General features: G+C 42.9%; 1 protein-coding gene across 3 annotated transcripts in view; it reads right to left on the bottom strand.

The window, feature by feature from the left end:
* ZRANB3 (zinc finger RANBP2-type containing 3) overlaps window positions 1-27,149 on the bottom strand; it is an 881,708-nt gene that overhangs the window by 171,194 nt on the left and 683,365 nt on the right. For all 3 annotated transcript variants that reach the window (XM_086957301.1, XM_086957303.1, XM_086957302.1), the window contains 2 exons: window positions 20,050-20,202; window positions 17,835-18,342 (listed from right to left, as the gene is read on the bottom strand). In XM_086957301.1, coding sequence (XP_086813427.1) covers window positions 17,835-18,342; window positions 20,050-20,202 — 661 coding nt within the window. The remainder of the gene's footprint in view (window positions 1-17,834; window positions 18,343-20,049; window positions 20,203-27,149) is intronic.

Genomic DNA, 27,149 nt, shown 5'->3' with positions numbered 1-27,149 from the left:
CGCGCCCCGGGGCGCTTTTCAGAAGTACGCTTTTCGGGGCGCTCCCCGGGGCGCGCTCCGGGAGCGCTCCCCAAAAAAATTAAAAAAAAAAAAAATGGGATAATTGTAGGGACAGGTAGCCCTATTCTGAAGTGGTTTGTAAAAAAATTAACTTTAGAAAAATATGTATTGTGCTACATTGGGCTTAATATATGTTAGAGCCAAAATGTAGCCCAAATGTAGCCCAAAGTAGCCCAATGTAGCCCAAAGATGGCCACCAGAGACCAAAAAATGTAAATGTAGCCCAAATTTCAACTAGATGTAGCCCAACTGTAGCCCAATGACAGAATGTACCAGAGTGTTCTAAAGAACAACTAGAGTGCTAACAGTCTTATTTATAAAGTGAAACTTATAGTTAGGAATTAGCATTAAAAAAACCTATGAAATTCACTGAAAAAACCATAGGTTTCACACCAGTTATAGTTAGGAATTAGCATTTAAAAAACCTATGAAATTCACTGAAAAAACCATAGGTTTCACACCGGTTATAGTTAGGAATTAGCATTTAAAAAACCTATTAAATTCACTGAAAAAACCATAGGTTTCACACCAGTTATAGTTAGCTGGAAATTTTACTGATATAAAACCATTGAAATTCCCACGTTATAGTTAGTCGGACTCACTATAACTTGCGCGTGCAATGCACTGCTGATGACATCACATATTACATCACTCATGACATGGTCAGTGACATCACTCATGACATCACTGATGACACCATCCAGTGAATATGTGTCTTTCTGAAAAATAAATATTAGTGAGTTATGTTTAAATATTTAAATACATATATTAGTGTTTCACTTTGTGTATAAGTGGCTACATGTGTTGATAAGTAGCTACATGCGTATGTATATGGGTTATTTGATATTTTTATTAGTATCAGTATGAGTGTCTATATGGTTTGGTGGGGGTATTACTTAGCACATAGATGCATAAGTGACTGACTCTTTGTTTGTATGTGTTTTGAAGACAGCATATGTACAGGACTGTATGGGTGGATGAGTGTCTATATGTGTTTGTTAGTGAGTGAATGACTGTCTCACTAGTGTCTTTATCAGTAACTACATATGTTTTAATCTAGTATATATGAATATTGATGTATATAAGTGAGTATATGTGAGAGTAAGAGATTGTAAGATTTCCTGTTTAAATAAGTATGTGTTTCTATAAGTGATTGTTTAAGAGAATAAATATGTGTAATTTTCAATAGAAGTAAGGTGGAAGTGTGTGTATAACTCTATATTCAAATAAATGGTTGTTCAATAGTTTATTTGCACGTGTGAATATATGTGTGTGAGTAACTTTGGATGAATGTCGGTGTGTAACAGGATGTATAGGTGTATCTCTTCATATGATGAGTGAGTATATGTATGAGTGACTATATAGAACTGTTGGTGAATGAGTGGATGTGTATATAGATAGTGGAATTACAGAATTGCTTGTTGTAACTGATATAGGTATCTCCATTTTTTAAAAATTTCAGTTTCTATTTTTGAATATGTGTCTGAAGGGTTACTTTACACTGAGAGGAGGTCTGTCACTGTGTCACAAGGATGGTGTCATCAGTGATGTCATGAGTGATGTCACTGACCATGTCATGAGTGATGTAATATGTGATGTCATCAGCAGTGCATTGCACGCGCAAGTTATAGTGAGTCCGACTAACTATAACGTGGGAATTTCAATGGTTTTATATCAGTAAAATTTCCAGCTAACTATAACTGGTGTGAAACCTATGGTTTTTTCAGTGAATTTAATAGGTTTTTTAAATGCTTATTCCTAACTATAACCGGTGTGAAACCTATGGTTTTTTCAGTGAATTTCATAGGTTTTTTAAATGCTAATTCCTAACTATAACTGGTGTGAAACCTATGGTTTTTTCAGTATATATAGATATATATATATATATATGTATATATTGTAGTTTATTTTATCGTGCCGCCAGAGTGGATGTTTTTGCGAAGAAACATCAATGGATGAATATATATAGACATATATACATATATCAGGAATATGTACACCTCCTTGATGAGTAGAAACGAGCACGGACCACAAGTTGATTGTGTGAATTTTTTAATGAGGTTTATCCGCCATAACCCGTTTCAGCTGTTGCCGGCCTTGATCACATGATAACGCTTTGCTATAAGATGGGCTCTTTTAAAGTGACAAGTGCTCAACAAATAATAGATTTAGTCAACAGACTTGAAATGTACTTACAGGCCATTATAATTTCATAAATACTGATTTTACTGCATATTGTTCATGACCAATGACTTTTACCAAACATTTATAAAATATAAATATCCTAGGTACTTCGTTAAAATTGTTTCAAATAACAGTGCAATAAAATTCCTCTCATGTTTGTCCATATTCAACTGACATTATGTGCAAATAACAAATAGTGAAATAAAGGGACTATGTGCTTGCAAATCCGTCCCACCCCGGATTTGCTGATAAAGTGCACAATGCCAAAAAAGTTCTTATTTCGAAAATGTATTATATATAGCCGCTACAGAGTATAATATAATCTCTCCTTGGAACACCAATGTGAACCTGAATGTATAATAGAATACCTTCTCTCTGTAGTTTTACATAAAGTGAATGAAGTAAATTTATATTAAGGTTTTAAAGTTACTAAAATGCCTTATTCTTAGATAAAACCAGTTCATCTAGATGTTGTTATAGTAATACAAACATTAAAAACCTCAAAAAACCTACACAGCATTTGCCAATAAAGATACATACTCATGTAATTGTTTTGATATATGGCACAATATCAACATTCATTTACAGATAAGTATGAAGATCTTCACGAGTATTCAATCCTCCTGGAATTTTTGTATCCAAATCTAAAATATATTGCGTATCCAATCTAGGTTTTTCGTCCCGATCCCCTCCTCTTTTTTGCACGAAGACAACATCTATTAAAAAGTATTTTAAGTGCTTAAGTTCACTGTTGTGGGTTTCTCTAAAGTGTCTTGCTACGGGGTAGCTAGGATCTTGGTTAACTACAGCCCTGGTGCGCTGCAGTACTCTTTAATGTGCTTGCAATTTAGTAATGCCTACACACTGGAGACTAAAGCTGCATTTAAGTACGTAGACAAAGTGATCTGTTTTACACATGAGATGTTTGTCTATCGCCTGCACTTTCGCTCTAAATGCTGTCTGATATGTGGTTTTGTTGACACCATATCTACAGGCATTGCAAGTTGTACACTTAAAAAACCTTTCTTGCAGTGAGCCAAGGCCCTGTTCATATATCTTCTGGACTGCTCTTCGCTAGGGCATTGCCCAAAGAAGCTGTCTTTCTGTAGGAGATGGATGGTGTTTTAGGTCAAAGATGGCCTATCACTGGATCATCTAAGCCAATTGAGTTTTATAATGGCCACAAGTTGTTTTCTTGCTTTGTATATGTTAAAATTTGTCTAGTGCGTTCACTATGGTGATCAGTTTGTTTGACCTCATCCGTTCCATCTCCTTTGTTTTGCCTGCTAATAGGTCTGATCTGGTCAGCAATCGGGATTTGGCTATGGCAGGATCTATGGTTTTGGTTTGATAGTCCCTTGTCAAAAATCTCTCTATGCTTTCTTGCTGTTTAATGGCCAGATCTGCCTCTTCACTACACATACTACTTATCCTTAACATTTCGCCATAAGGAATGCTTTGTATTAGATGTGCAGGATGTTACCTTGAAGCATGCAATACACGGTTGCCTACAGTTTCCTTACGGTGTAAGGTGGTTGTGATCTTATTATTTGCAATACCTTGGACATCTAAAAAAGTCACCTTTTCAGGGCTGATGGTAACCGTAAAATTTAAATTGATGTCATTTACATTAATTTGTGAGACAAACTCCAATGCACTTTGTTCTGTACCATACCAGATTATGAATAAATCGACAATGAACCTAAGCCAGGTTATTATTTTTTCCTGAAATATATGGCAAATTGATTTTTGAGGACCAACTCCTCCCACCATCCCATGTGTAAACAGATATAGCTGGGAGAGAAGCTGGCCCCCCCTTGCCACACCTCGGACCTGTTGGTAAATCTGGGTTTTAAACATAAATAAATTATTTTCAAGACGGAACAAAAGCATGCTAATTAGCATTCTGCTATGCTGTGCAAATTTTAAAGGACGATTGATAAGAAATATTCCATTGCCCTGATGCCATTGCTGTGTCTGATGCTCGTGTACAACGGTGTAACATCAAGAGCCATCAGGATATATCCTGGGCGCCATTGGATATTTTAAATTCATCGGACGTCACCGGTGTCCTGGAAATAAGATTGGAGGTTTTTAAAATGATCTTGCAGAAAGTAATCTAAATGCCTGGACATGTTTTCAAAAGGGCCATCACATGCCTATATGATAGGCCTGCCCGGTGGTTTCTGCAAGTTCTTATGTACTTTAGGCAAATATATATATATATTTTTTTTTTCTCACTGAAAATACCAGAGGTTAAAGTAATGTTATAGTTAGGTGAAATGCTCAGTAACAACATAACGTTTTAAGTTCTAAAAATCACAGATATTCACCAGTTATAATTATGGTTATCCCAAGCAACTATTACTCATGACATAATGCAACTATAACTCGTGCCCCTCTAAAAAAAATAAAGCCCTTGAATCTTTTAAAACCAACAAGGACTTGATTATTAAGTCAGATGATCAGAGCGGGTGAATAGTAATTGATTACAGCAATGAAATTATGAGACAAACACTGATCATTATTGTCAGTTACCCTCAGACCCTCTACAAGAGATCCAAACACAAATCACTTTGGTAACGAACAGAGCCTTGGAACAAGGAATCATCTTGGAGAGAGCACAGATTCATGATTAACATACATTCCTGCACTCCTGTCCTGTACATCCTCCCTAAAATACACAAGGGCTGAGAGAAATCACCAGGGAGATCCATTGTTTCCGGGTGTGGGTCAGCCCTCGAGCCATTAAGGAAATACATTGACTCTGTAATTTAAGAGTTTGTCCTCCTCACTTGCACCTTCAGTTCTGACTGTATAGACTTGATCTAACAAATCGAAGTCAGGGAATGTGACCCCCATCACAGACCTTCTAGTGGGAATAGACACAGTGATTGTAAACCAACATTCCATAAATAGAAGGCATGTGTGTCATCCACAACTTACTGGACACTATACCTAAACCCACATGCATATCTACTAATTGAATTTGAATTTAAAACATTTGTAAAGCGCAGCGTCCACCGTACGGTTTCTTGGCGCTATAGTGGTAGGTCCAACAACTGAGGACGGAGTGAACCTGTCGCAGAGCAAGGAGGGACAAGTTACACGGGGAAGGCCTGTTTGAACAGGAACGTTTTTAGATCTTTGCGGAACGAGGAATATTGTGTGGCAGATCGTAGATGGTCGGGGAGGGAGTTCCAGAAAGTGGGAGCCAGGGTTGAGAAATTGGCTCCACCCCACATTTTGCGTTTGAAGCGTGGGATTTGCAGGAGGGACTTCGAGGAAGAGCGAAGCTCTCTGATCGGGACATATTCATTGATCAGAGAGGAAATGAAGGCGGGGGCAGTGCCCTGGCGGGCCTGAAAGACCATACAGCCGGTTTTAAAAAGGGAGCGTTCCTCGACAGGAAGCCATCATGGAATTTTTACAGATTGCCTTACAACACAACTACTTCCTATACAAGGATACCTTCTATATTCAGAAGAAGGGAGTCTCTATGGGCGTCTGTTTTGTTCCCAATTTTGCCATTCTATATGTCGATAATTTGGAGAAAATAATCAAACAGTCACAAAACTACCCATCATAAAACCTACTCACTTTTCTGGCAATGCTACATAGATGACGTACTGCTTATCTGGAAAAGAAGGGAGGAGTCATTCAGGCTTTTCATTAACTGGCTCAATACCAACCAACCCCATCTCAAATTTACCTATGAAGCTAAAAAAACAATCACCCCTTCCTGGACCTTCAATTACATATCCAGGATGGTAAAATAGGCACATCCCTTTTTACAAACCGAAAAAACGCAGCACGTTGTTTCTGTATACTAGAGACCACCTAAGGTAGTTAAGCGACAGTCTACTCTATGGACAATTCCTGTGCATTCGCAGAAACTGTAAAAGGAAGAAAGATTACTTTAGAGGCAACAGTAATAAAAGAAAAACTGGCCCTCCGGGGATACCCCGAAGAGCAGAACCAAAGACAAATAGATACATTTTGCATCTACCTTATGCCCGGATAGCAACAAGATCAATAAGTAATGAAGAAAAATTGGAGCATTCGGCACAGCCAACCCAGTTTCTCTGAACCACCACTATTCTTCTACAAGAAGGGTTACAACTTGGATGACCATCTTTCCCATGCCATCATGTGGATACCAAAATTCTAGCCAGTCCATCCCAGCCACCTGAGGCCTTCCTTCAGGTATTGGCCATTTTAAATGCCAAAATTGTACAGTGTGTGTACAAACTGTAAACACTAAAACGTTTGCTCTAGGTACCAACACATATACCTTGAGACAATAGAGCAACTGTCGCTCTAGCAATGTAATTTATTCGATCCACTGCCCATCCAACCTAATCTATATCGGGCAAACAACCCAGATGGTGAAGGCATGCATTATTCAGCATAAAAGTAGAATCAAGTGCCAAGTTGAAAACGCTCCACTGGTCTCCCATTTTAAGGCACTTAACCATACAGAAACATGTACATGGGAAGTGGTTGACCAGTCCACCCTCCCAGTATGCAGAAGGGATCTCTCACAACTACTGTTACGATGTGAGTGCCGTTGGATCTCCTGATGCAATTCGGTGGACAATGGCCTAAATACTATGGACAAATGGAACAGTATTGTCTCCACTTGAACCCTACAGACCCACAGGCTGTCCGCTTTACTTTCAGATTTGCCTTGTAGATTTCTGACTCTAAATTAACTATGTGCTACCTCCTCTGGAGGCTTGTTATCATGGAATGTGCTTTACATTCATCTGTATATAATGTTTTTATTTGGAATTACAGTAGATTTCCAATTTATGTCACTTTTACCTCAAATGTTGCTATTTCAGTAGAACAGACTTGTGGGGCACTCTAAATGACAATACGATTATAAACCCCGAAGGGATAGACCCATTTTTCGGTTCCACATTCTCTAATACCATTCATTTTAATTCTTTCTTTTATCAGTGCCCCGGGGGCATCATGTGCGCTACCTCCATACCGTCTAGCGCTTGGACGCGCCCACCGCCTAAAACAGCTTTAATTTTACGCTTGGCATGCAGTACCTGATACAGTCAGGACTCACCATATTTAGAAGGTTGCCACAGCAGTGATATCAGGTTAGTGCTCCTGACATCACTGCACATCAATATAAGCCCACCACACCTCATGCACGCATAATATTAATTGAGATTGAGTTATGTATTTTGCCAGCATACCAATCCCGGCTATTTCCTTGCCTCACCGCTCCCTGCTGTATGCCGCCAGTAATTCATATTTCTTAATCCAACTTTGAACTTCTACCTCCACAAGGGCACACTTACTGGAGTGGTGAGTTTTTTTGCCTGTCTCCAATTGTCTCCAAATAGCACTCGCAGCATTTTCAGAGCACTAAATAGCAGACAATTTGATTTCCTCCACAGATAGTAACTTGGGACACTACTTTGTGTGTCACACGCCTCATTAAAGTTGACTTATAAGGCCCAGATAGACCACAGTGATCTTCTCACCCTCCCTGGTGACCAGCTACGCTGCCACAGACCTTTGCTTATACCCACACCAGTGGGACCCTTCCACATGAGTGTATTTGCATATATTAATTTATAAATACCGGAAGAGTGGCTTCATCTGGGTATTGCAAGTGGTGGCTAATATAAGCCCTTCTCTTTTCTGCTTTGATAGGTGGATTGGATTTCTTTCAGGTACTTTTCACAAATCCCTTATGCTCTCTTACTTTGGTCCAGCTTCACTCAGTACCACAGCTATGAATAGTATCTTCATCTCTCCCTTTAAGAAGCAATAATCCACCTAGTGTCACCCTTGTCTGATGATGACCTCTAGTCATGAAAGTCGAAATACCATCGACTTCAACCAGCTAAACTTGAATTCTTCACTATGACATGAGGTTTCATAAATTGTTGTATTGCAATAGCTTATGCATAATATTTTTTCGAAAAGCTTCCAATAAACTGGTGTACTTTCGTTTTTCACGTGTTTCCCTTGCGCCATTTAAATATTTCTTCACAAGCACAATATTTTCACCTTGCACTTAGTACACATTTTAAAAGCATGGTTGACACTGCATTATAAATTGTGAAACATATTAGTGTGCCTCTGCTGATAATACAACTGTATGTAATCTAAAAGTTGGGACTATGTGCTATTTCTTGTGAAATTAATGTACCCTTACAATTGTGTCCTCCTATTGACTTCCATTGAGACATTGTTGAATGATACTATAGTTACCCAGGAGTCAACTGGGGCTACGGGTCATTCCTGTGGTTTGTAATACTGGTGCCCGCCCCACCATGCCCATCGTTGGAGGCAGCTGGGGGGGGGGCAGGGGGGGGGGAGCCCCAGGGCCCTCCTAGTCATAGCAAGCTCCCTGCATGCTGCTGGAGCCAGGATTGCTCCCGCTTTTTATGCTGCTCTCTTCAGGTGGGAGCAATCTGTTGATCTTTTAGCTGCCCGCATCACGGCAGGGAGGGAAACAAATCAAAAGTCTGCTTCCAGCTGATGGGAGCATTTTCAAAGTTCGCCCAATGGGACCAGACTTTGTGTTTGCTCCAGTTTGGCGAGTTTTGAAAATGCTCTGGGTTGGGCAGGGAAACTCTTGTATCCCATGGGTGAGCTCCCCAGGACAAAGTATGTGAGCAGACCCCAGGGGATGGGGACCCCAGGGCCATTAATGGATCAGGGAGGGGGAGGGGCGTGCACTACCCTCCCCTTACAAAATATGGGCTTGCAGCTGTGGTCAAGTGGCCCCTACCCTTACAAAATACATTGGGCCACTGGATGGGGTCCTCTGGACTGAAAACATAAATATAAAAATGTCATCCCTCCAGGCCCTGGCCCACCCCGGGTGCGTGGGTGGGGGATCTAGGGCCTAAGTGGTCAGAGTATCTCTAACCTGGCCCCTAATGTCTTTTTTGTGTTTTTTCTAGGACTCTGAACTGAGTCCAGAGTCCTGAGATGGCTGCCACCACTTCTTGATTGAAGTGATGATAGCCAATCAGATCTTACTTTGAGATCTTTCCACTCCACTGATCCTCTGCGGCGTGAAATATACAATTTTTTTAACCTTATGTTCTCCAAAATTACTGAACAAATGGGTTCTGAAGTTCAGTCGAAGAGCAATTTGTCTTGAGGTCCTTCCTGAATTGAGGCAGTGGGGGCAATTGCCTGAGATGTAGAGGACGAGAGTTCCAGTTATTTGCGCAAGGTAGGAGAAGGATCTTATTCCGACCATGATCTTGTGGATCTGTGGGATAGTGGTCAGCGCAAGGTTGGCAGAACGGAGGTATCTGGTGGTAGTGTCAAAGGAGAGGTCATGGTTGAGGTATGCAGGTCCATTGTCCTGGAGGATCTTTTAGGCATCCGTGAGTAGCTTGAAGGTGATTCTTTTGATGATTAGAAGTCAGTGGAGGTTTCTCAGGTGTTCGGCGATGTGGCAGCGACGGGGGATGTCCAGGATAAGTCTTGTGGCAGCATTCTGGATTGTTTGCAATTTCTTTTGGAGCTTCTGGGCAATGACAGCGTAAAGTGCATTACCGTAGTCGAGTTTGCTGCTGACAAGCACCTGGGTGACTGTTCTTAGGGACTTGGTGGGGATCCTCTTAAAACATTTTTGGAGCAGATGGAGTGTGTGGAAGCAGGAGCATGAGACGGCGTTAATTTGACGGTTCATTGAGAGCGAGGAGTCAAGGATGATGCTGAGTTTACGTGCGTGATCGGTGGGTGTGGGGGTGGTTCTGAGCGCTGCGGGCCACCAGTTGTCCCAGGCAGAGGTGTTGGTTCCAAGGATAAGGACTTCAGTTTTGTTGGAGTTAAGTTTGAAGTAGCTATCCTTCATCCAGGTGGTGACTACCTTCATAAAGTTGTGGAAGTTGTTCTTTGCAGCAGTAGTTTTGTTGGTGAGGGAGAGAATTTGCTGGGTGTTGTCGGTGTAGGAAACGATGTTAAGTCTGTGGTCTCTGACGATGGCTGTCAGCAGGGCCACACAGGTGCCATGTAGATGTTAAAGAGGGTGAGGCTCAGGGAGGAGCGCTGATGAATTCTGCAGCTGATCTCTTAGGTTCTGAGGAGAACGGTGGGAGCCTGATTCTCCGAGTTCGGCTGGTGAGGATCCACTCTAAGGCTTTGCCACGGATGCAAGCGTCGGGGAGTCTTGTGTATAGGGTGTGGTGAGAAACTGTGTTGAAAGCGGCAGAGAGGTCAAGAAAGATGAAGGCTGCGGTTTCACCTCTGTCAGGGCGATTGCAGATGTTGTCTGTTGCGGTGAGTCTCGGTGCTGTGATTGCTTCTGAAGCTTAACTGGGAGGTGTCCAAGTTTGGTTTGTTTTGGTGAATTTGGTGAGTTGGGCATTGATTACCTTGTCACTGACTTTGGCTGGGAATAGGAGCAGAGAGATGGGTCTGCAATTCTTGAGGTACTTTGGGTCGGTAGAGGTTTTTTTCCAGCAGGGGGTTGATCTCTGCATGTTTTCAGTCTTCAGGGAAGGTAGTGGATTAGATGGAGCAACAGATGGTGCGGCAGAGTTCGGGGGCAATGGTGGCACTGGCTCAGTTGAAAATGTGGTGGGGACAGGTGTCCGAGGGCGCTAAAGAGTGAATGGTCTTCATGATCCGTAAGGCACTGTCAGTGGCAAGGGTCATCCAGTTGAGCAGGGTCATCTGGGATCTGGAGCATTTGGGTGCGGTGGTTGAGGGTACAGTGGATGGGTCCTGTGTTGCGAAGCTGTTGTAGATATCTGTGATCTAGCGGTAGGAGAAGGTGACGAGGTTGTCGCAGAGGGCTTTGGAGGGGGATGTCAGTGGAATCTGTGCTGGGTTCGGCAAATTATTTGATCGCGGTGAAGAGTTCTTTACGGTTTTGAGCCTTGGTGTTGAGGCGTTCCTGTATGACAGATTTCTTTGTGGCTCTGATAAGGTGGTGGTGGATAGTGATGGTGGTTTTGAAGGTTGCGTAGTCTGCTGGGGTCTTGCTGCTACTCCATCTTCTCTTGAGTTGTCTGCAGGTTCACCAGGACTCTTGGAGGGCGGGAGAACCAGCTGGCTTACTCCATGGGATGTTTGCCAGAGGGTTTCCTGAGGGGGGCCAGTATGTTGGGGCTGACAGAGATCCATAAGTGGAGGTTGCGTGCTGATGTGTTGGTGTCTACGGAGGTCGGCAGTGGTGTCTTGCAGAGGCGAGCTGGTCCTCAGAGACCTTGTTCCAGCTTCTGCGCGGATAGTGGTGGGCACGGTGGTGTTGGGTGGGTTTGATAGAGGAGAACTGGACGCAGCAGTGGTCAGTCCATTGGAGTTCGGAGGTGTGGCTGACGTAGATTTTGTGGCTTGCGGATAAGATGGAGTTGATCGTGTGTCCAGCTGAGAACGTTGGGGAGGTAACCACTTATTTGAGTCTGATGATGGCGAAGTTCTCCAGTAGGGCTGAGGGGCTGGGGGTTTCTGAGTTTGTCCAGGTGGAATTGAGGTCGCCGTGGAGGATGTAGTCTGTTGAGGCGAAGGCGTGGTGTGCGATGAAGTCAGCTATGGATTCGCTGAATGGGTGGCAGGGTCCAGGGGGTCTGTAGATGAGGGTGCGGAGGGTGGAGTTCGGGTTCAAATGGATTTGGAAGGAGAGGCACTCCATGTCGAATGAGTGACCGTCAGAGCCAATTGTGAGGTAGAGCTTTGTATGTGCATTTCCCTTTTTTTCCAACTAGATGAATCTTGTAAGCTGGCTCACAAGATTAACTAGCAGACATATATAAAACTGTAAACATTTAAATCGATCCCAGCTCCTTGTTCAAACATGAATATCTCAAAAACTACTAAACAGATTTGCATTGAATAAAAACAAAATACAGTTTCGGGGGAGTAAAGCTCTACTTCATGCCACGTTTGATGTAATGCCCTTCAGCGGATATTGCTTTATCTTTTGAAAAATGTCCCATGTGAGCTCAATTTGAAATAATACACTTTTTCACCCTTGCCTTAACTTTTTACCATAAACAAATCTTCACATAAAATGGCGCGCTGAAACTTAGCTGACTGAGTTAGAAGACTGCCAGGTTTCATGCAAATCCAACCTCAAGGTCGAAAGTTATAAGCAAATAGAAATCATATTTTCCATGGCAAGTGCAGTTGACCCGTATCACAATGTGAGGACAAACAGATTTGAAACTCATTTTTAGGTTGTTGTTTGTAAATATGTTTTAAAATGTATTAATTTCCCTGACCACTATGGCTTAAGTAATTTTCCAAGACAAAGATATTTAAATAACTTCTATCTTCAATCAAAGAAAACAAAATCGAAAATTTTCACATAATGCATTTAACAGGTTTGATAAATTTCCAATTACCTCTTAAACAGTGCCAGTCTTTAGTGTAGAACTCAAAGTGTTAAAACATGAATGGGCATTGTACATTATTTTACAATTAAATCACACACGAAGAGGCAAGATAGCTTTAACGGCCCCATTATAACCATATCATGTGCATTACAAATATCACCTAGTAGTACTATGATTTGCCTATATCCGAGAAGCAGGCAGCACAATGGTTTGTTGCAACAGCCACCAAACCTTAGTTTTACTCGTTGTCAGTGGGTACAGTGGGCGTCCTTAGGCATGTGCAAGCTGTGCACCTGCACAGGGCCGCAAAAACACCAGGGACCACCACAATATATATCCTTAATATAATAATCCTTTGAGGATGGATACTATTAAGAAGTACAGTTCACAGGAGTCACCTAATAGGTATACTTCTTTATTGATGGTTAAGACAACGCACCATCAGCGGGTGTGCTCAGCAATGGAAGCCTAAGAGAATCACAACTGTCAAAAAGCAACTGTAAAGTAAACTGTCACCTAAGAACACCAAGGTGACCAACATTCTAGCTGGTGACATCACTGTCGCGCGAAGGGGGTGGGGGGCGCACAGGGATGGGAAGCAGAGCAATGGAAAAGGGAATGTAGAAACATAACACATCTCTCTTTGGAATATCAACAAGAAACACAACACGTCTCCATCCCTAAGGTCTTTAAGCAAGGAATATAAAGTAGAAAGAAGCAGTGTGCTAAACAGATTTAATTGCCATAAAGTAGTCCTTGTATTTGCTAGGATTTGTCAAGCTGTGATCAACATGTTAGTGCTGCCCGCTTCCAACAAAGCGTCTCCATCCGCCATGTGCTCAGGTTCAGGAGAGGGGCTAGCTTCCAAACCCGACGGGTCACTTGTCACACCAGTGACGAGGTCTCTCTTCTCGCATGAGAGTTCCAGTGCGTCTTGACCCCCCCAGACGTGGTAATATTACTAACGCCAGGTGATATTTCTGAGGCATGCGTACCGTGGTCTTTGTATTCTTCCATAGATTCAATAAGATCGTTGTCTTGAACATCACAGGTGAAGTTGCTGCATACTGATGCGATTTTTCCAACATCTTCACTTTCCTATGCAAATGATCCATTACACAACCTTCTGTAAGTGTCCTGTTCGGGCTCATTCTTCCCTTCATTCCTGGGCTTTGGTTCTCTAGTATGTTTTCGGATAACATCCGACTTTGGTTCTTTAAACCCATTATGTCCCGTGGCTAAGGGTACCCCCTTTCTCTTTCTCACTATAACTCTTCCTTGATTTTGATTTCCTTGTAGTTGTGTTTACAGTCAAGCTTACCTTAGTACAGAGCATGTGTCCTTGGGATTCTTACCTTGTCCTTTTCCTTCAACTGTTCATTTTTTCCACTGGTCTTAATCCATTCACTTTTTACCCTGGCATACGGTATCCTTCCTCTCAGGAGTTCGAATGGGCTTCCTAATCTTTTTTCCCCTTAGTTATCTTGTACTCCCACGTCATTTTGTTGACCTCTTTCCTCCAACATTTGCCAAGCTTGTTTGCATTTTGAATGGTTTCCTTTAATACTTTAGTCAATCTTTCTATGGCCCTATTGCCAGCCAGGTGGTTAAAAGAAGCGATTTTATGGGTAATACCATTCCTGTCCATGAACTGCTTAAAAATGTCTGATGTGAACTGACTACCGTTTTCACTAACCAAAGTCTTTGGTATACCTTCCCTAGTGAATATGCCATCCATGAATGTGACCAGGTCAGTAGCATCCCCTTTCTTGCAAACTTTCATTTCAGGCCATTCTGGTAAGTGATCTTTTAATACCATCACATGTACACATTTCTTCTTCCATTTTATGGGTCCAACTGTGTCGATCTCTACTCTCTCCCATACCATGTTCGTGCCTTTCATAAAATGTTGTGATGGTTTAATTTTCGTCGGAGTCTTGTCTGAATCCTCACATATTAAGCAATTCTTTAAATCACTTTCTATTTCAATAGCACATGGTTCTTATTTGTTCGGTTAAGTGTAATGCCAAGTTTACCTTGGTCCTTCCATCCAAGTACAGTCGGGCCTGTGGCAGCTACGTATAACTTGCTGCTAGTTGCTCTCTCTTTGAATGTAAAAGTTAGTTCCCTGAAACCCACCAGTTCAACCGGTTCGCCTGTGAATGTTTTTATTGTGATATCTGGTTTTTCCATATGCGTTCCATATTTTTTTTTTATTTATCTCTCCACACCTCCCTATTGATTATCGTGCACGGTGAACCAGAGTCAGCCATTATCTCTGTATACACACCTCCTATCTCTACCATGCACATGGGTTTCCCTTCTTGGTCTTCCACATTTCCTTCACTGTCTTTTCCTTCAGTTACACACAGTACACAAAAGTTGTAGTCAGATTTATCTGATGAGTTTTTCTCGTCCTCATCCTCATTTTCAACATATTTTCCATTTGATCTTTTCTTTCTATAACAAATCTTTTTAAAATGCCCTATTAGGCCACACTGGCTACATTTGTTATTCCTAGCCGGACATTTCCAGTCATTTGGTAGATGTTTTTCACTACCACATCAGTAACATCTTAATTTTTCATTTTTTCTTTACACTTTTGCTCCTCCTTCTCTTTCTTTTTGTAGTCAACAACTTTATTTTTGGTACCACTTATTTTAGCCACTACGCTTTCTCCCTCATTTTTACTTTTATTCTCATTTATAACCTCCTTAGCGCAACGGCCCGTCAATTCTGCCTTCTTAACAATATCGATTACTTGTTGAAGGGATTTCTCCCCCTTGGCCCACAGTGCATCCTGTGTATTAGGGTTGGCAGAACACATGACTATCTGATCCCTAATCAAATCATCATGCATGTTTTCAAATTTGCACTTGAGTGCTATGTTCTTTAAGGCTGACACATAGTCTTCTATGCTTTCCTCCTTACCCTGTTTCCTTCTGTAAAATGTATAGCTATGTACAGCAACACAGACGGCTGGTTTATAATCGCCATCTAAGTCCTCTAATGCTTCATTAAACACATCCCTTTCATATCCTTCTCTCACTTTTTTTGTGATATTGTTGTACACGTTTAAACCACCAGCCCCCAAACAATGTAAAAGTATTTTCTTCTTTTCCTCAGGTTTTAGTGGTTCATCATCCATATCAAACGTAGAAATGTAGTTGCAAAAGTACACCTTCCATTCTTCCCATTTTACTGGAGGTGCTCCTGCCCCTTTCAAAAATGACTCTGGGAACTGTAAATTATATTTGTTCCCTGAAGCCATATTCAACAATACACAATTAATGTTAAACACTCCTCAATGTTCAGTTTTCAAAATTAAGTTAGAGACACTGAACCTTCTCTCCTAGGTATTGACAGTATTCCTTCTATAACCTATTTTAATCTATTTTCTTTTATGTGCTGAACACTTATTCATTCACCTCACCTCTTAGATTTAATAGTTTCCATAATACCTCCTTAATGTTTATGCCTTTCCAAGGATTGTTCTGGGTAGCGTGTGCTCGTGTACTTTCAACTCTCTGAACCAGTTGTTTTCCTGGTGTTTTCAATACTGGTTCAGATTACCTTAAAATGGCAGCGCGCACACTTCCTATGCGTGGAGTACAGTTAAAGACTAGACTGCCAACCTTATTTCTCTTACGCCGGCGTCTGACGTCATAACTTGTTCCTCATACATGCGCCACAATCCTGAGGAGATTTTTTCCACAAATGCTCTCGATCCTCAACAAAGTCTCCAAAACTGAAAAAAAGGTCCACAGCTACCCCAAATACCTCATCACTGCAATCGGATGCCAAACGCAGCTTCAATTTTTCCCGCGGCGCTCCTCACCTTCCTCACAACGCGTACTAACTTGCTCCATCAAACATAGGTGAGAATTCTTACTCGCCGTGAAGTGCACTTTATCATTTGCTTTGCGATGTTATAAGCTATTCACTGCTCCAATTTCCATCGCGGCGCTCTTCAATTCCTTACAGCGCGTACTCATGTGCCAACCAGTCGTTACAGAATACTCACACCATCTGTGATGTGCACTTTTTCATTTTCATGCAATGTCAAGGGTGTGGAGACAGGCATACACGCTTGTATCTTTTTCTTTTTTTAAGATGATACGTTTGATCACGCTACTCGCCCACACTTCAGCACAGCCTTCTTCATAATATCACCACATTCAACGACTCGCCTTCAGTGAGTGCTCATTCGTAGAGTTGCGTTCCGATGTTTATCACTTCTGCGAAGGTCCGTTAACTTCTTGTTTATTTTTTCTTCAAGTAGCTCTCACATCTTATTCTTCTAATTTATCTTTGTGGGTTCCTCGGTGTGTTGTCCGTGTACCTCGTCGCCATTGTTAAAAAGTACAGTTCACAGGAGTCACTTAATAGGTATACTTCTTTATTGATGGTTAAGACAACACACCATCAGCGGGTGTGCTCAGCAATGGAAGCCTAAGAGAATCACAACAGTCAAAAAGCAACTGTAAAGTAAACTGTCACTTAGAACACCAAGGTGACCAACATTCTAGCTGGTGGAATCCCTGTCGCGCGCAGGGGGGAGGGGGGCGCGGGGGAGGGGGGCGCGCGGGGAGGGGAAGCAGAGCAAGGGGAAAGGGAGTGTAGAAACATAACATCTCCCTTCGGAATATAAACAAGAAACACAACAGATACATATTTGCGTGGTGGCTCCTGGCAGGGTTTTGGCGGCCTCAGGCTCGGTAACACCCTCCAGAGCTCCGGAAGCTCCGCCACGCCCGGACCTCCTCTTCCGGTGCCCCTTCCTAAGCTCCCTGCCCAGGGCCGCCATGAGCCTAGAGCCACCCCTAGTGGGTAGTACACCCCGTGCGTCACTATGCTTAGAAATCGAGGCGCTGTTGTTTCTATGGCTCAAGCTTTTGATAATGTCAAGTGGTCTGAGGAGAAAGCAAGCAGCCGGGTTATGAACCTAAGACATATTTGCTGCCATGGCAACTTAACTTTCAATTCTGTCCATTTTAATTTACATCTTGCTGACATTAATCAAACATGCATTTTAGTGCCAAATTAATGTCAAGCCACGTGAACTTTAAACAATACATATTTGACACAAAATTTGAACTGGCCGCATTTTAAAATGGAGTCACACGGACTAATATTTGCATAACATGCGTATTAATAACCTTTTCCGCATAGTCTTTGCTTAAATGCACTTGTGATCTCACTTGCGGCCAAGAATTAAGGATGGAGACGTTACCTGGTCGTGTGACTTATACTCACCACTGTCTCTTCGAGGAGTTTCACAGATTTCACAATAAGGTAGCAGTGAACTATTCGTATACGTGCACGCGGTACAGTTCCAGTTAGTTACCGAAAGGGGCTTTTGGCCTTGGTTGAAAGTTGGGAGTACGTCCGAAACCCCGCGTGCTCTCTTTTCTGTGAGAGTTGGGCTGTCTTTTCCGCCCCAGGACTTTCTCTTAAGTTTGTTCTCAGATTTTGGTGTGTGCAGTCCCACAAATCGAAATCGTTTAGGCTGAGCTTCGAAACTTTCGTCATCGTCACCGAAAGCCGCATCAACATCAATGATTTCATTTTCATTCATAGACCCCTCTTTATTTTCACACCCGCCTTCTTGTGCAACTTCTGAAGATGTTAAATGCACATTTTTTTTAGTTGATTCAGGAGACATGTCCGATACCTCATCGCAAGAGACCATTTTGCGCTTTTTTTCAGCCTCACGCTTTGGTGTAAAGAAGGAACGGATATCGTGTTGTTTCTCCTTCTCAAACTAAAGGATAAATAAACAGAAAAAAAACGATGAGAACAAAACTAAGATGGCTATAGTAAGTATCTCCAGTAGCTAATCGTACTCCGAGCCCAAGGTCTCCATTCTGTCACCAACTACTGAGGTTTATGCTTTTGTTGTTTCTAGGTCAGTACATTTTTCTCTGTATATTTCGAAACAGACTCTCGAGTCACAGTCATTTGCCCACAGGTTCCATTAAAGTTTACAAATGCCTTGCTTTATGGGTGTAAGTTCGTTTTTGCTACCAACAACAGCTAACTTTGCAATCTTACAACAATTCATTTACTCACATAAAATAATACACCAAATTGGAAGAACATTAGTAAACTTACTACCAGAGGTGGAGGAGCCATTCCAGGACAGGAATGAAATTCAATATGTTGAACACCCGCACCACAAACTTATGAGCTTGTGCGTAATCACAAGCCTTTCCAAGGTGCTCTACAACCCTGGACAGAAGTAGAGCTTCATTACAGTCAAAGGTGAAAGGTACTGGCTGATGTTTGAAAATCTTTTCAAAACTATAATTTAACCACCCTATAAGCTCTCGAGGCAAGACATACATTTATATCAGAGGATCTTTTAACTACCACAGTCACCATCCTTTCTCCCAGCTACCAAGCAAAGAGAACTCACACAAACAACTGGTTCTTGTCTAGACAAGCTTTGAGAAGTATGAATTCACCTTACCAGAGGTGGAAACTGTGCTAAAACGCTTAATTGGAATCACCTAGTAGGTAATGAAAAAAATGTATTCTTTTTTCCATTCCCAGAGATAGTCCTTAAAGGTCCAGTGCAATGACAAGGCTTCATACGCAGGTGCTGGCTTAACACCCCATTTGCTTTAGGTTATGGCTCGCAAATAATAAAGTCACAGTTCTGTCAATATGCACTAATATTAATTCAGATAGGTTCCTTGCACACATTACCCCTGCAGTATCTGCTGCATAGAATGGATCGTCATCATATGTGGTCTTCTCCCAAGAGGGAACAGATGGAAGCCTGTATTACAAAAGGAGAAGCTACAGCCTTGTAAATCTTGCCAAAAAGGTCTTGTTGCAAAACACATTTCCAAAAGCCCTATGGATAAAATAATTTGCCACTAAAATATTTTTTAAAAACAGTATATTTGCCTCACTCCTGGCATGCAAATGCAATTGCCATAAGTTTCCATTTTAGTACCGCTAGATCACAGTGGTTTGGGCCTGTAACTCAAGGAACCAGCCTCAATGATGTTCCAGGCTGCAGAATCCTTTTAAGTGCACTTTTTGGTTGATTGCCTAATCTATCGCTGTTCCCTGGGAACAGGAACACTAAGATAGGCGAGGCAATCCCAAACGTGACCCACTAACCACTATCCTACCAGAAGCAAATCTGGAACAATTTTGTAATCAATTGGAGCCCATGGCCAAAAAATGTAGGCCAAAAGGGTCTTTATTTAATAACAATGTTGCCTTGAAGCTCCAACCGGGCCACAACACCCTGTTTCTTGGCCTCCTGGGACCATCTGCACCTCTTCACCGCACAACAACATATTGAGAATACATTTAGGTTCTATTTGTAGAATTCCTTCATTGCCCAGCACAATGAAAGACGTTTTCTGTACCAATAGGGTAGACAGTGTACATATTTATATTTCCTTTACTGTCAAACAATCACAAACAGCAGGAGATGACTGTAGAAACTTACATGGGAAAATAAAAGGTCTTCTTTATTAGTTTCAAAGTTGTCGTTTGGAATCCACGATTTAGAAAGGCTCAGGAAATCCCACTTTTCTTTATCATCTTCTTCAGCCTGTATTTTCTCCTTCATTCCATTTAGTGCATTACTTGTAACATTTGCCTGAAGGTTAATGAATTCATATTGAAGGCACAGTCGTCAAAGTTAATATATATATATTTTTTATACTGTTATACATTTTCCGAATAAACCAATAATCTCGGACATCGCAGTCTTACAAGTAATCCTAATAAACTAGTAAAACTCAAAGCATTAATGACATAACAAACCCAACTGGAAAGATGATCTGGAGCCTCAGTCACCAGTTACAGCACAACAGTAAAAACATATGTTTTAGAGGTGAGGCAATCTCAAGTTGTTGAAAACCATAATGTTTCTTCCATGCGCCCCCTCCGCTTTGCCATCAATTTTAATAAAATTTCTAGGAGACACCCAGGACTAATGTATGCAACTCTCTCTGCTGGTACACACCAGTCCACTTCTTTGATCAATACCAATTCATATCTTTAGTTCCCCAAAAGAAATGACAAATATGTTTAACTTGAAAATATAAATGGTATAAATGAAACAATTCTTGTGAAATGCTCACGGACATTCAAGTTTGTATAAGATGTGCTTACTCCTCGTCATACGTGGCATTGATTTTCAAGCTGTTTGACAGAAACTGGAAAATCAAAGACCACTCAAATGTAATATTTATAAATATATGAACATATAAATAAAATCAGTATGCAGAGCTACCACTTTTACTCGAATACAGCATAAGCAGCCCTATTTAAAACAAATTGTTAGACAAATATTTAATCTGAAGGAGTGCACTGGTGGAAATGTATTGCAGTTATTGTGCGACACATAAAATGCTCATTTTCAATGTAAATGATGACCAAAACAGCAGAGTTTTTGGGTAGGCCTCTCTTCAGATTTTAACAAAGTCTTATTGCAGTGGACAGTTATGAAAGGTTAAATAGGCATCTAGCTAGTGCTGGTTATGAAAGATGCTAAGAAAAATGCCGGTGCAAGGAACGGTATTGTTTATCTATACACAACAGTACAAGATTGCAGTATTCTCCTATTACTATCTACCTCTTATGTTAACTTTATCCTAGCTGCTCAGCCTGTGTGAATGTTCTGAGTGGAATGCTGGTATGTGGGCTGTGTATGGAATGCTTGGGTGACTGGAGCAGAGTGACAGTTGGATGGATGGGGCTGAGCAGCTAGCAGGCTGCTCCCGGTGGGACTGTGGACAGACCTGATTACCTGCTTTATCTACTCTTCAATAAAGCTACGTTGAATTCATCATACCTGTGTTGTCCTGATTACTACACTTATTTTTGGCGACGAGTTAAAGACGTTCCTACGCTCAATTGTGAGTCACAAGTGGCCTGAGAAACCTCATCATGCCTTCTACAATATGCTGGAGACTAGATACCACAAGTAAAGGACGGCTGGTCAAAGCAGAAGGAACAAGATGTTACAGAAATGACGTTAAAGAGGCCTCACAGGTACCTTACTCTAAAGACTTTAAGCTTCAAAAGAAACAAAGAAAACAACCACAAAGACAGCGCGCTGTGCAGTCCCATCGGTGTCCATCACACCGGACAGCCCTCAAAGAAGCATGCTGTGAATCAACTCAAGAGGTTACTTCTACAACCTACTCCAAGGATTCTGCGCAAAATCAACCTTTGAGTACAGTAAGCCTTTTCTTGTACTCAATTAACGCTCCACAGAGTGTGTGTCAATATACTGCCTACATTGGAACAGTCCATCACCATGATGTTGCTGTCCAGAGGGCGTCCCTGATTACTACAGCTTTGGAACAAAAGAAATTGTGCACATTGAAAGTTACATGTGCGCAGTGTTTTTTTATTTTTGGATGTCCACTAGACTGGTTTTTCAGATGTGGCCAGCCTGAACGTTTTTACTTCAAAAAAAAAGTTTGCTGTGTGTGGGGACCTTTATTTAAAGCAGAGTGCGTTACTTCCTGTCCACTCTTTGGGTCCTCTGTAACATGAACTGTGTTTTGAACTTTGCCTGCACTGGATGAAAGCCGGACTTTTAAATCACATGCTAAGGATTTCTATGTCCAATTTTATGGGTGCAGTGTAACATCAACTGTGTTTGAACTTTGCCTGCACTGGAGAAAAGCCGGAGTTTTATCGCATGCTAAGTGTGTTTTCACTGCTAACAATCTGTAAGGATATGCCAAGCCTTAGTAGAGAAAGCAAGTGGGGCATCAAAGTTAATTCAATTTGCCGTTATCACATGAGAGATCTGTTTTTACTTTATTGCTTCTGGCCCAGTGCAGTTGTTTTGCCGTTTTCGCCACAGTCCGTTTTGAGTGGCACACTAATCGACAGATGCCATGAGAGTGAACATTTTATATTTTTTTGGACCTGTCATTTTCATTACTTTTGCGGCCACTATTAACAACTATTGTTTTTAGATTCAAATTTTTAACTTAGCTTGTGCACCCCACCTGGCTCGTGCTGTGGTGCGGAGAGGCTGTGGAACTCTTTATGACGTTCCTTTGAAGATCTATTCCCTGGCGCTGCTGATGGGACGTTTTGCTGCACAGGTGTGCAGGGAACCATCCTGTGCGGCGTAAAAATAAGTGCCGCCATTTTGCTGTAGGCAATATTGTTATAGCTTTTCCTGGCTTCACATAGCCATTTGCCAATTGGGAGAATTATGACTCACGAAGATGTCTATTCAAGGTGAATTAATATAAAGTAATTTTTTCTTCAACTGCAGTGTTTCTCAAAGTGACTGTCATCCAGTTTCAGGATTTATTTTCTTCTTCAGGTTCCACACCAGGATTTCAAGTAACATTAAGATTTTTCCTTATCGTAATGGGCAATACATACTTGTAACGTTTTATCGGAGCACTTCTCACGAGTGTTAAATCTTATTTTCACTGTGCTGTGCAATGCTGCCATCTAGTGGCTATTTTTCACGTATCAGTTTACAGTGTTTCAGTCGAAATTTTCACTATTCAGTATTTATGTAACAATATTGAATATTTTATTTCAATTATAGCTTTACAGGATTACAGTTTTGTCTCATTTCAAGTACAGTTTACAGTATTAGAGTTATATATATATCTTACGTTTTTCCTTACATGGGGGAAATGACGTTTTCTTGGCAGCATTTAGCTGCAATTTACATGGCCCCTACACAGGGGTGAACCCTTACACAGGGTGAGTGTTCCCTTACAAGAGGGTTGGCCTTATGTCAGGGTAAGTTTTGGGATTTTTATGTCCAATTCTATTTCAGGACAGGAGGCTCCGATTATGCTAGTCTCATTTCTTTATTTAGAAATGCCCAGCAGCCATGTAAAAAACTACATTACCCAGAAACACTTGGGTCATAACCAAAGAGTTTGTACTATAAATAGCCATGTAGACGATCCCACTTCCTCTTTCTTTGCTGCTCCGCAGCCAGTTAAGTGCTTTCATCTTTTATTACTTGCTTACTTGTTGAATTGCACGTGTATTGTTAGCGCTTTGCTCGCGCTGTCTGCCGCATTGTTGTGCGCTTATCCCGCGCTGTTGTTGCCTTTCGAGCGTGTGTCACCTCCCAGGGTCAGGGCGCGTGCCACCTGTGTCCTGTTTAATTGCGGAGTGGAGTGTTTGGGGAGGAGTTGCCTCGCGCGCGTCTTGCGCGAGCTGTTCCCGGGCTGTGAGGCCAGCCGGTTACCGCGCATGCGCGGCTTGACTTCCTCTCGCGCTGATATTTGTTTACAGTGCAGCGCCGGCATTCAGAGTTCGTCAGAATGACGCACAAGCCCACAACCTCACAGCTGACCCCCTTTGACAGCGGAGCTTCGGATAGAGTCCCGGTTGTATAATTTGCATAGGCTTTGCCGAGAGTGAGCATTTTTGAGTTGTCAGCAAGCCTCCCTCCACCCTCTAACAGTTTTTTAGATTCAGTTTTTTCTGCCTTGACTTGCTTGCTGCAAGGTTTTTTCACTCCCTCAGACTTTGCCACTGGCATACAGGATATTCTAGTCACCAAGTGGGCATTTTGATTACACACTACCAGTGTGCCATTAGTGATTCCTATTACTATGAGGAGGAAGGTGACTATGAGGAAGAGGGGACCGAGTTCCTTGAGCAGGACCTGGTTGAGGCCCTGGACAAAGGGGTTCAGCATTCCATGAATAAAGCGCTTGTACACGCCATTACGCCCCTTAAGCGCCATTTGACAAAATATGCGCAACAACAAGGTTGGGTGGCTCCCAAGAAATCCACTTCATCTCCTGGCAATCCCCATATCTCTGATTTTCGCAGGCTGGCGCAGACCTTATCCTCTTCCAAGTCTAAGGCTATTCCAGTGGAAGTTGACAGTGATGACCAGCACTCTTCCTCCTCCTCCTCCTCCTCCTCTGAGGTTCTTCCTCCACCGCCAAAGAAAGGAAAATGTAAGGAACATTTTGTTGATGCTCCTAGTCATCCCCTTGTTTTGACTTTCGAGCCTGCAGACATTGTGCATCCTCATTCCACTGCGTGGCTCCCTTCCCCGGCTGTGGCGGAGTATGTTCAGCAACATATTCGTCAACCATTTGATAAAGATGTTCTTGCGCCTCTCCGCTCAGAATGTCCGCGGCCTGATTTGGCGGATAACCTAGCGGACACGCCTGAGGTCGACCCTACCATGCTGACCTACTTAAAGAAGTTTGCAAAGGACCCCAAGAAGGGTCTGGATCGGTCCTGGCGGGCTTGTCAGGACAAGGTATTGGATCTCCTGGGACCTCTTACTAAGATCTTAGATGTAGGTTTCATGGCCAAGGAATCCTCCTCCACAGTTGACCCTGATGAGTTGATTGAATGGGCGCAGCGGGCGATTTGTCAGCTGGGAAACGCCAACTGTGTGCTCTCTAGTGAGCGTCGGCGGTCCATTCTCCTCAAGTTGGACCCAAAATTGGCCGAACGTTCGGCTTCCGAGGCAGGGGCTGCGGCTCAGGGCCTCCTTTTCGGCCAACCTTTTTTGAAGGAGCTCACTCATTTTGTCAGTACTTTCAGCAGCATTGACAAACCCCAGGCATCTTTGAAGCGGGCCATGCGTCCGGTTTTCAACAGGGCCGGACGATACAGGGGACGCTCGTCCGGCCGTGGTCAACAAACACCTAATCAGCGAGGGTATCAGTCCCATAGAGGAGGCCAGCAAGATTCGGGCTACGCCCAACGTTCAAATTTCTACCCTTCCAGAAAAGGACGTGGCCAATATAAGAAGGGACGTTCCGGTAGCGCTTCCGGAGGATATCAGGATTCCGCCACTTCAGGTGAGACTTCTTCCTGCATGCAGTGTTGTTCTGGGGGGCAGGATTCGCCTTTTTCTAGACAATTGGCGCTCAAACTCCAGCGATGCATGGGTACTGGAGACAGTTCAGGGATTCAAATCGAGTTCTATCACCCCTTGCGTCAGTCCCATTCTCCTTTTCCCCTTCATTTCTCAAAGCAAAATCAAGAGTTCATCACAGAGGAACTCAAGTCTCTGGAGTTGAAAGGGGCAATTGGGCCCACAGTGCGCCACCCTCAGGGTTTTGCCAGCTCAGTCTTCCTGGTGGAGAAGAAGGGAGGGGGATCGAGGTTAGTTCTCAATCTGAAGGAGTTCAATGCGGGAGTGGTTTACCGTCACTTCAAGATGGAGGGCATCTATCTGCTGAGGGATCTCCTGCGGGCACAGGATTGGATGGTTCGTCTGGACCTCAAAGATGCTTACCTCTCTGTTCCAATCTTCCGTCCCCACCGCCGCTTTCTGCAGTTTCAGTGGCTGGGGACTTGGTATCAGTATCAGGTTCTACCCTTCGGCCTTTCGTCAGCACCTTGGTGTTTCACGAAGCTGTTACGTCCGGTTGTGGAGTCGCTCCGCAGTCGCGGGGTTCGCTTAATCATCTATTTGGACGACATCCTCCTTCTGGCAGATTGTCCTGTCAAACTAATGTCCCATCTGGAGTGGACTATCGACCTTCTTCAGTCCCTCGGTTTTCTGGTGAATGTTCCCAAGTCTGTGCTACATCCTACTCAAGTGATAGATTTTTTGGGGTTCAGGGTCTACTCCCTCACTTGTCAGCTTCTGTTGCCCCATCAGAAGATTTGTTACATCAAACGGGATTTGACTTCCGTTATCTCGAGTCAGACTGTGTCATTGAGATCGTTAGCACGAGTTGTCGGTCTCTTAGCGTCTTCCCTGCAAGCGATCTTCCCGGCTCCGCTGCTCTACCGTGCGCTGGAGCGTCTGAAGATTCAGCATCTTCAACGGGGCCTCCGATATTCCGATCAGATTCTTCTTTCGGAGGAGGCGAAGTCGGAAATGCAATGGTGGCTGGATCATATGGACGCCTGGAACGGCCGGGCTCTTTTCGGATCCTCTCCGGAGATTGTGATCGAGTCGGATGCCAGTCGTTGGGGCTGGGGGGCCCGCTGCAGCCCGATCTCGACAGGGGGGCGGTGGTCTCCGCAGAAACTTTCACTCCACATAAATTGTTTGGAATTGCTGGCGGGGTCATTCGCGATCAAGTGCCTGTCGCCTCTTCAGTCCCACTGCTGCATACTTCTCCGGATGGACAATGTATCAGCAGTATGATACATCAACAAGCTGGGAGAGACTCGGTCGAGGTTGTTGGCGGAGATTACCAAGGAGTTTTGGCACTATTGTCTTCAGCACAAGATCACAGTTATTGCGGAGTACCTTCCTGGTTGTCGCAATCTTGTGGCGGATTGGAACTCCAGGTATCTGAAGGACTTCAGCGACTGGAGACTCCAACCTCGTGTGTTTCGCCAGCTCATTCGATCTTGGGGCCCTTGTCTGATCGACCTCTTTGCGTCCCGTCTCAACACCCAACTTCCCCAGTTCTTCAGTTGGAGACCGGATCCGGAGGTTCTTGCCACGGATGCTTTACTTCAACCGTGGCCGACTCCCTATGTTATGTGTTTCCCCCATTCATTATGATCCCCAGGATTCTGGCTTATGCAACACGCTTTCGGGCGGAGTTGATTCTGATTCCTCCTCTGTGGAGGGCTCAGCCGTGGTTCCCAGTTCTCCTGGAA

This window comes from Lissotriton vulgaris, chromosome 2_1, assembly GCF_964263255.1.
Source record: "Lissotriton vulgaris chromosome 2_1, aLisVul1.2, whole genome shotgun sequence".
In the NCBI taxonomy this organism is placed as follows: Eukaryota; Metazoa; Chordata; class Amphibia; order Caudata; family Salamandridae; genus Lissotriton; species Lissotriton vulgaris.
This window is presented reverse-complemented; position numbering and strand designations above follow the sequence as displayed.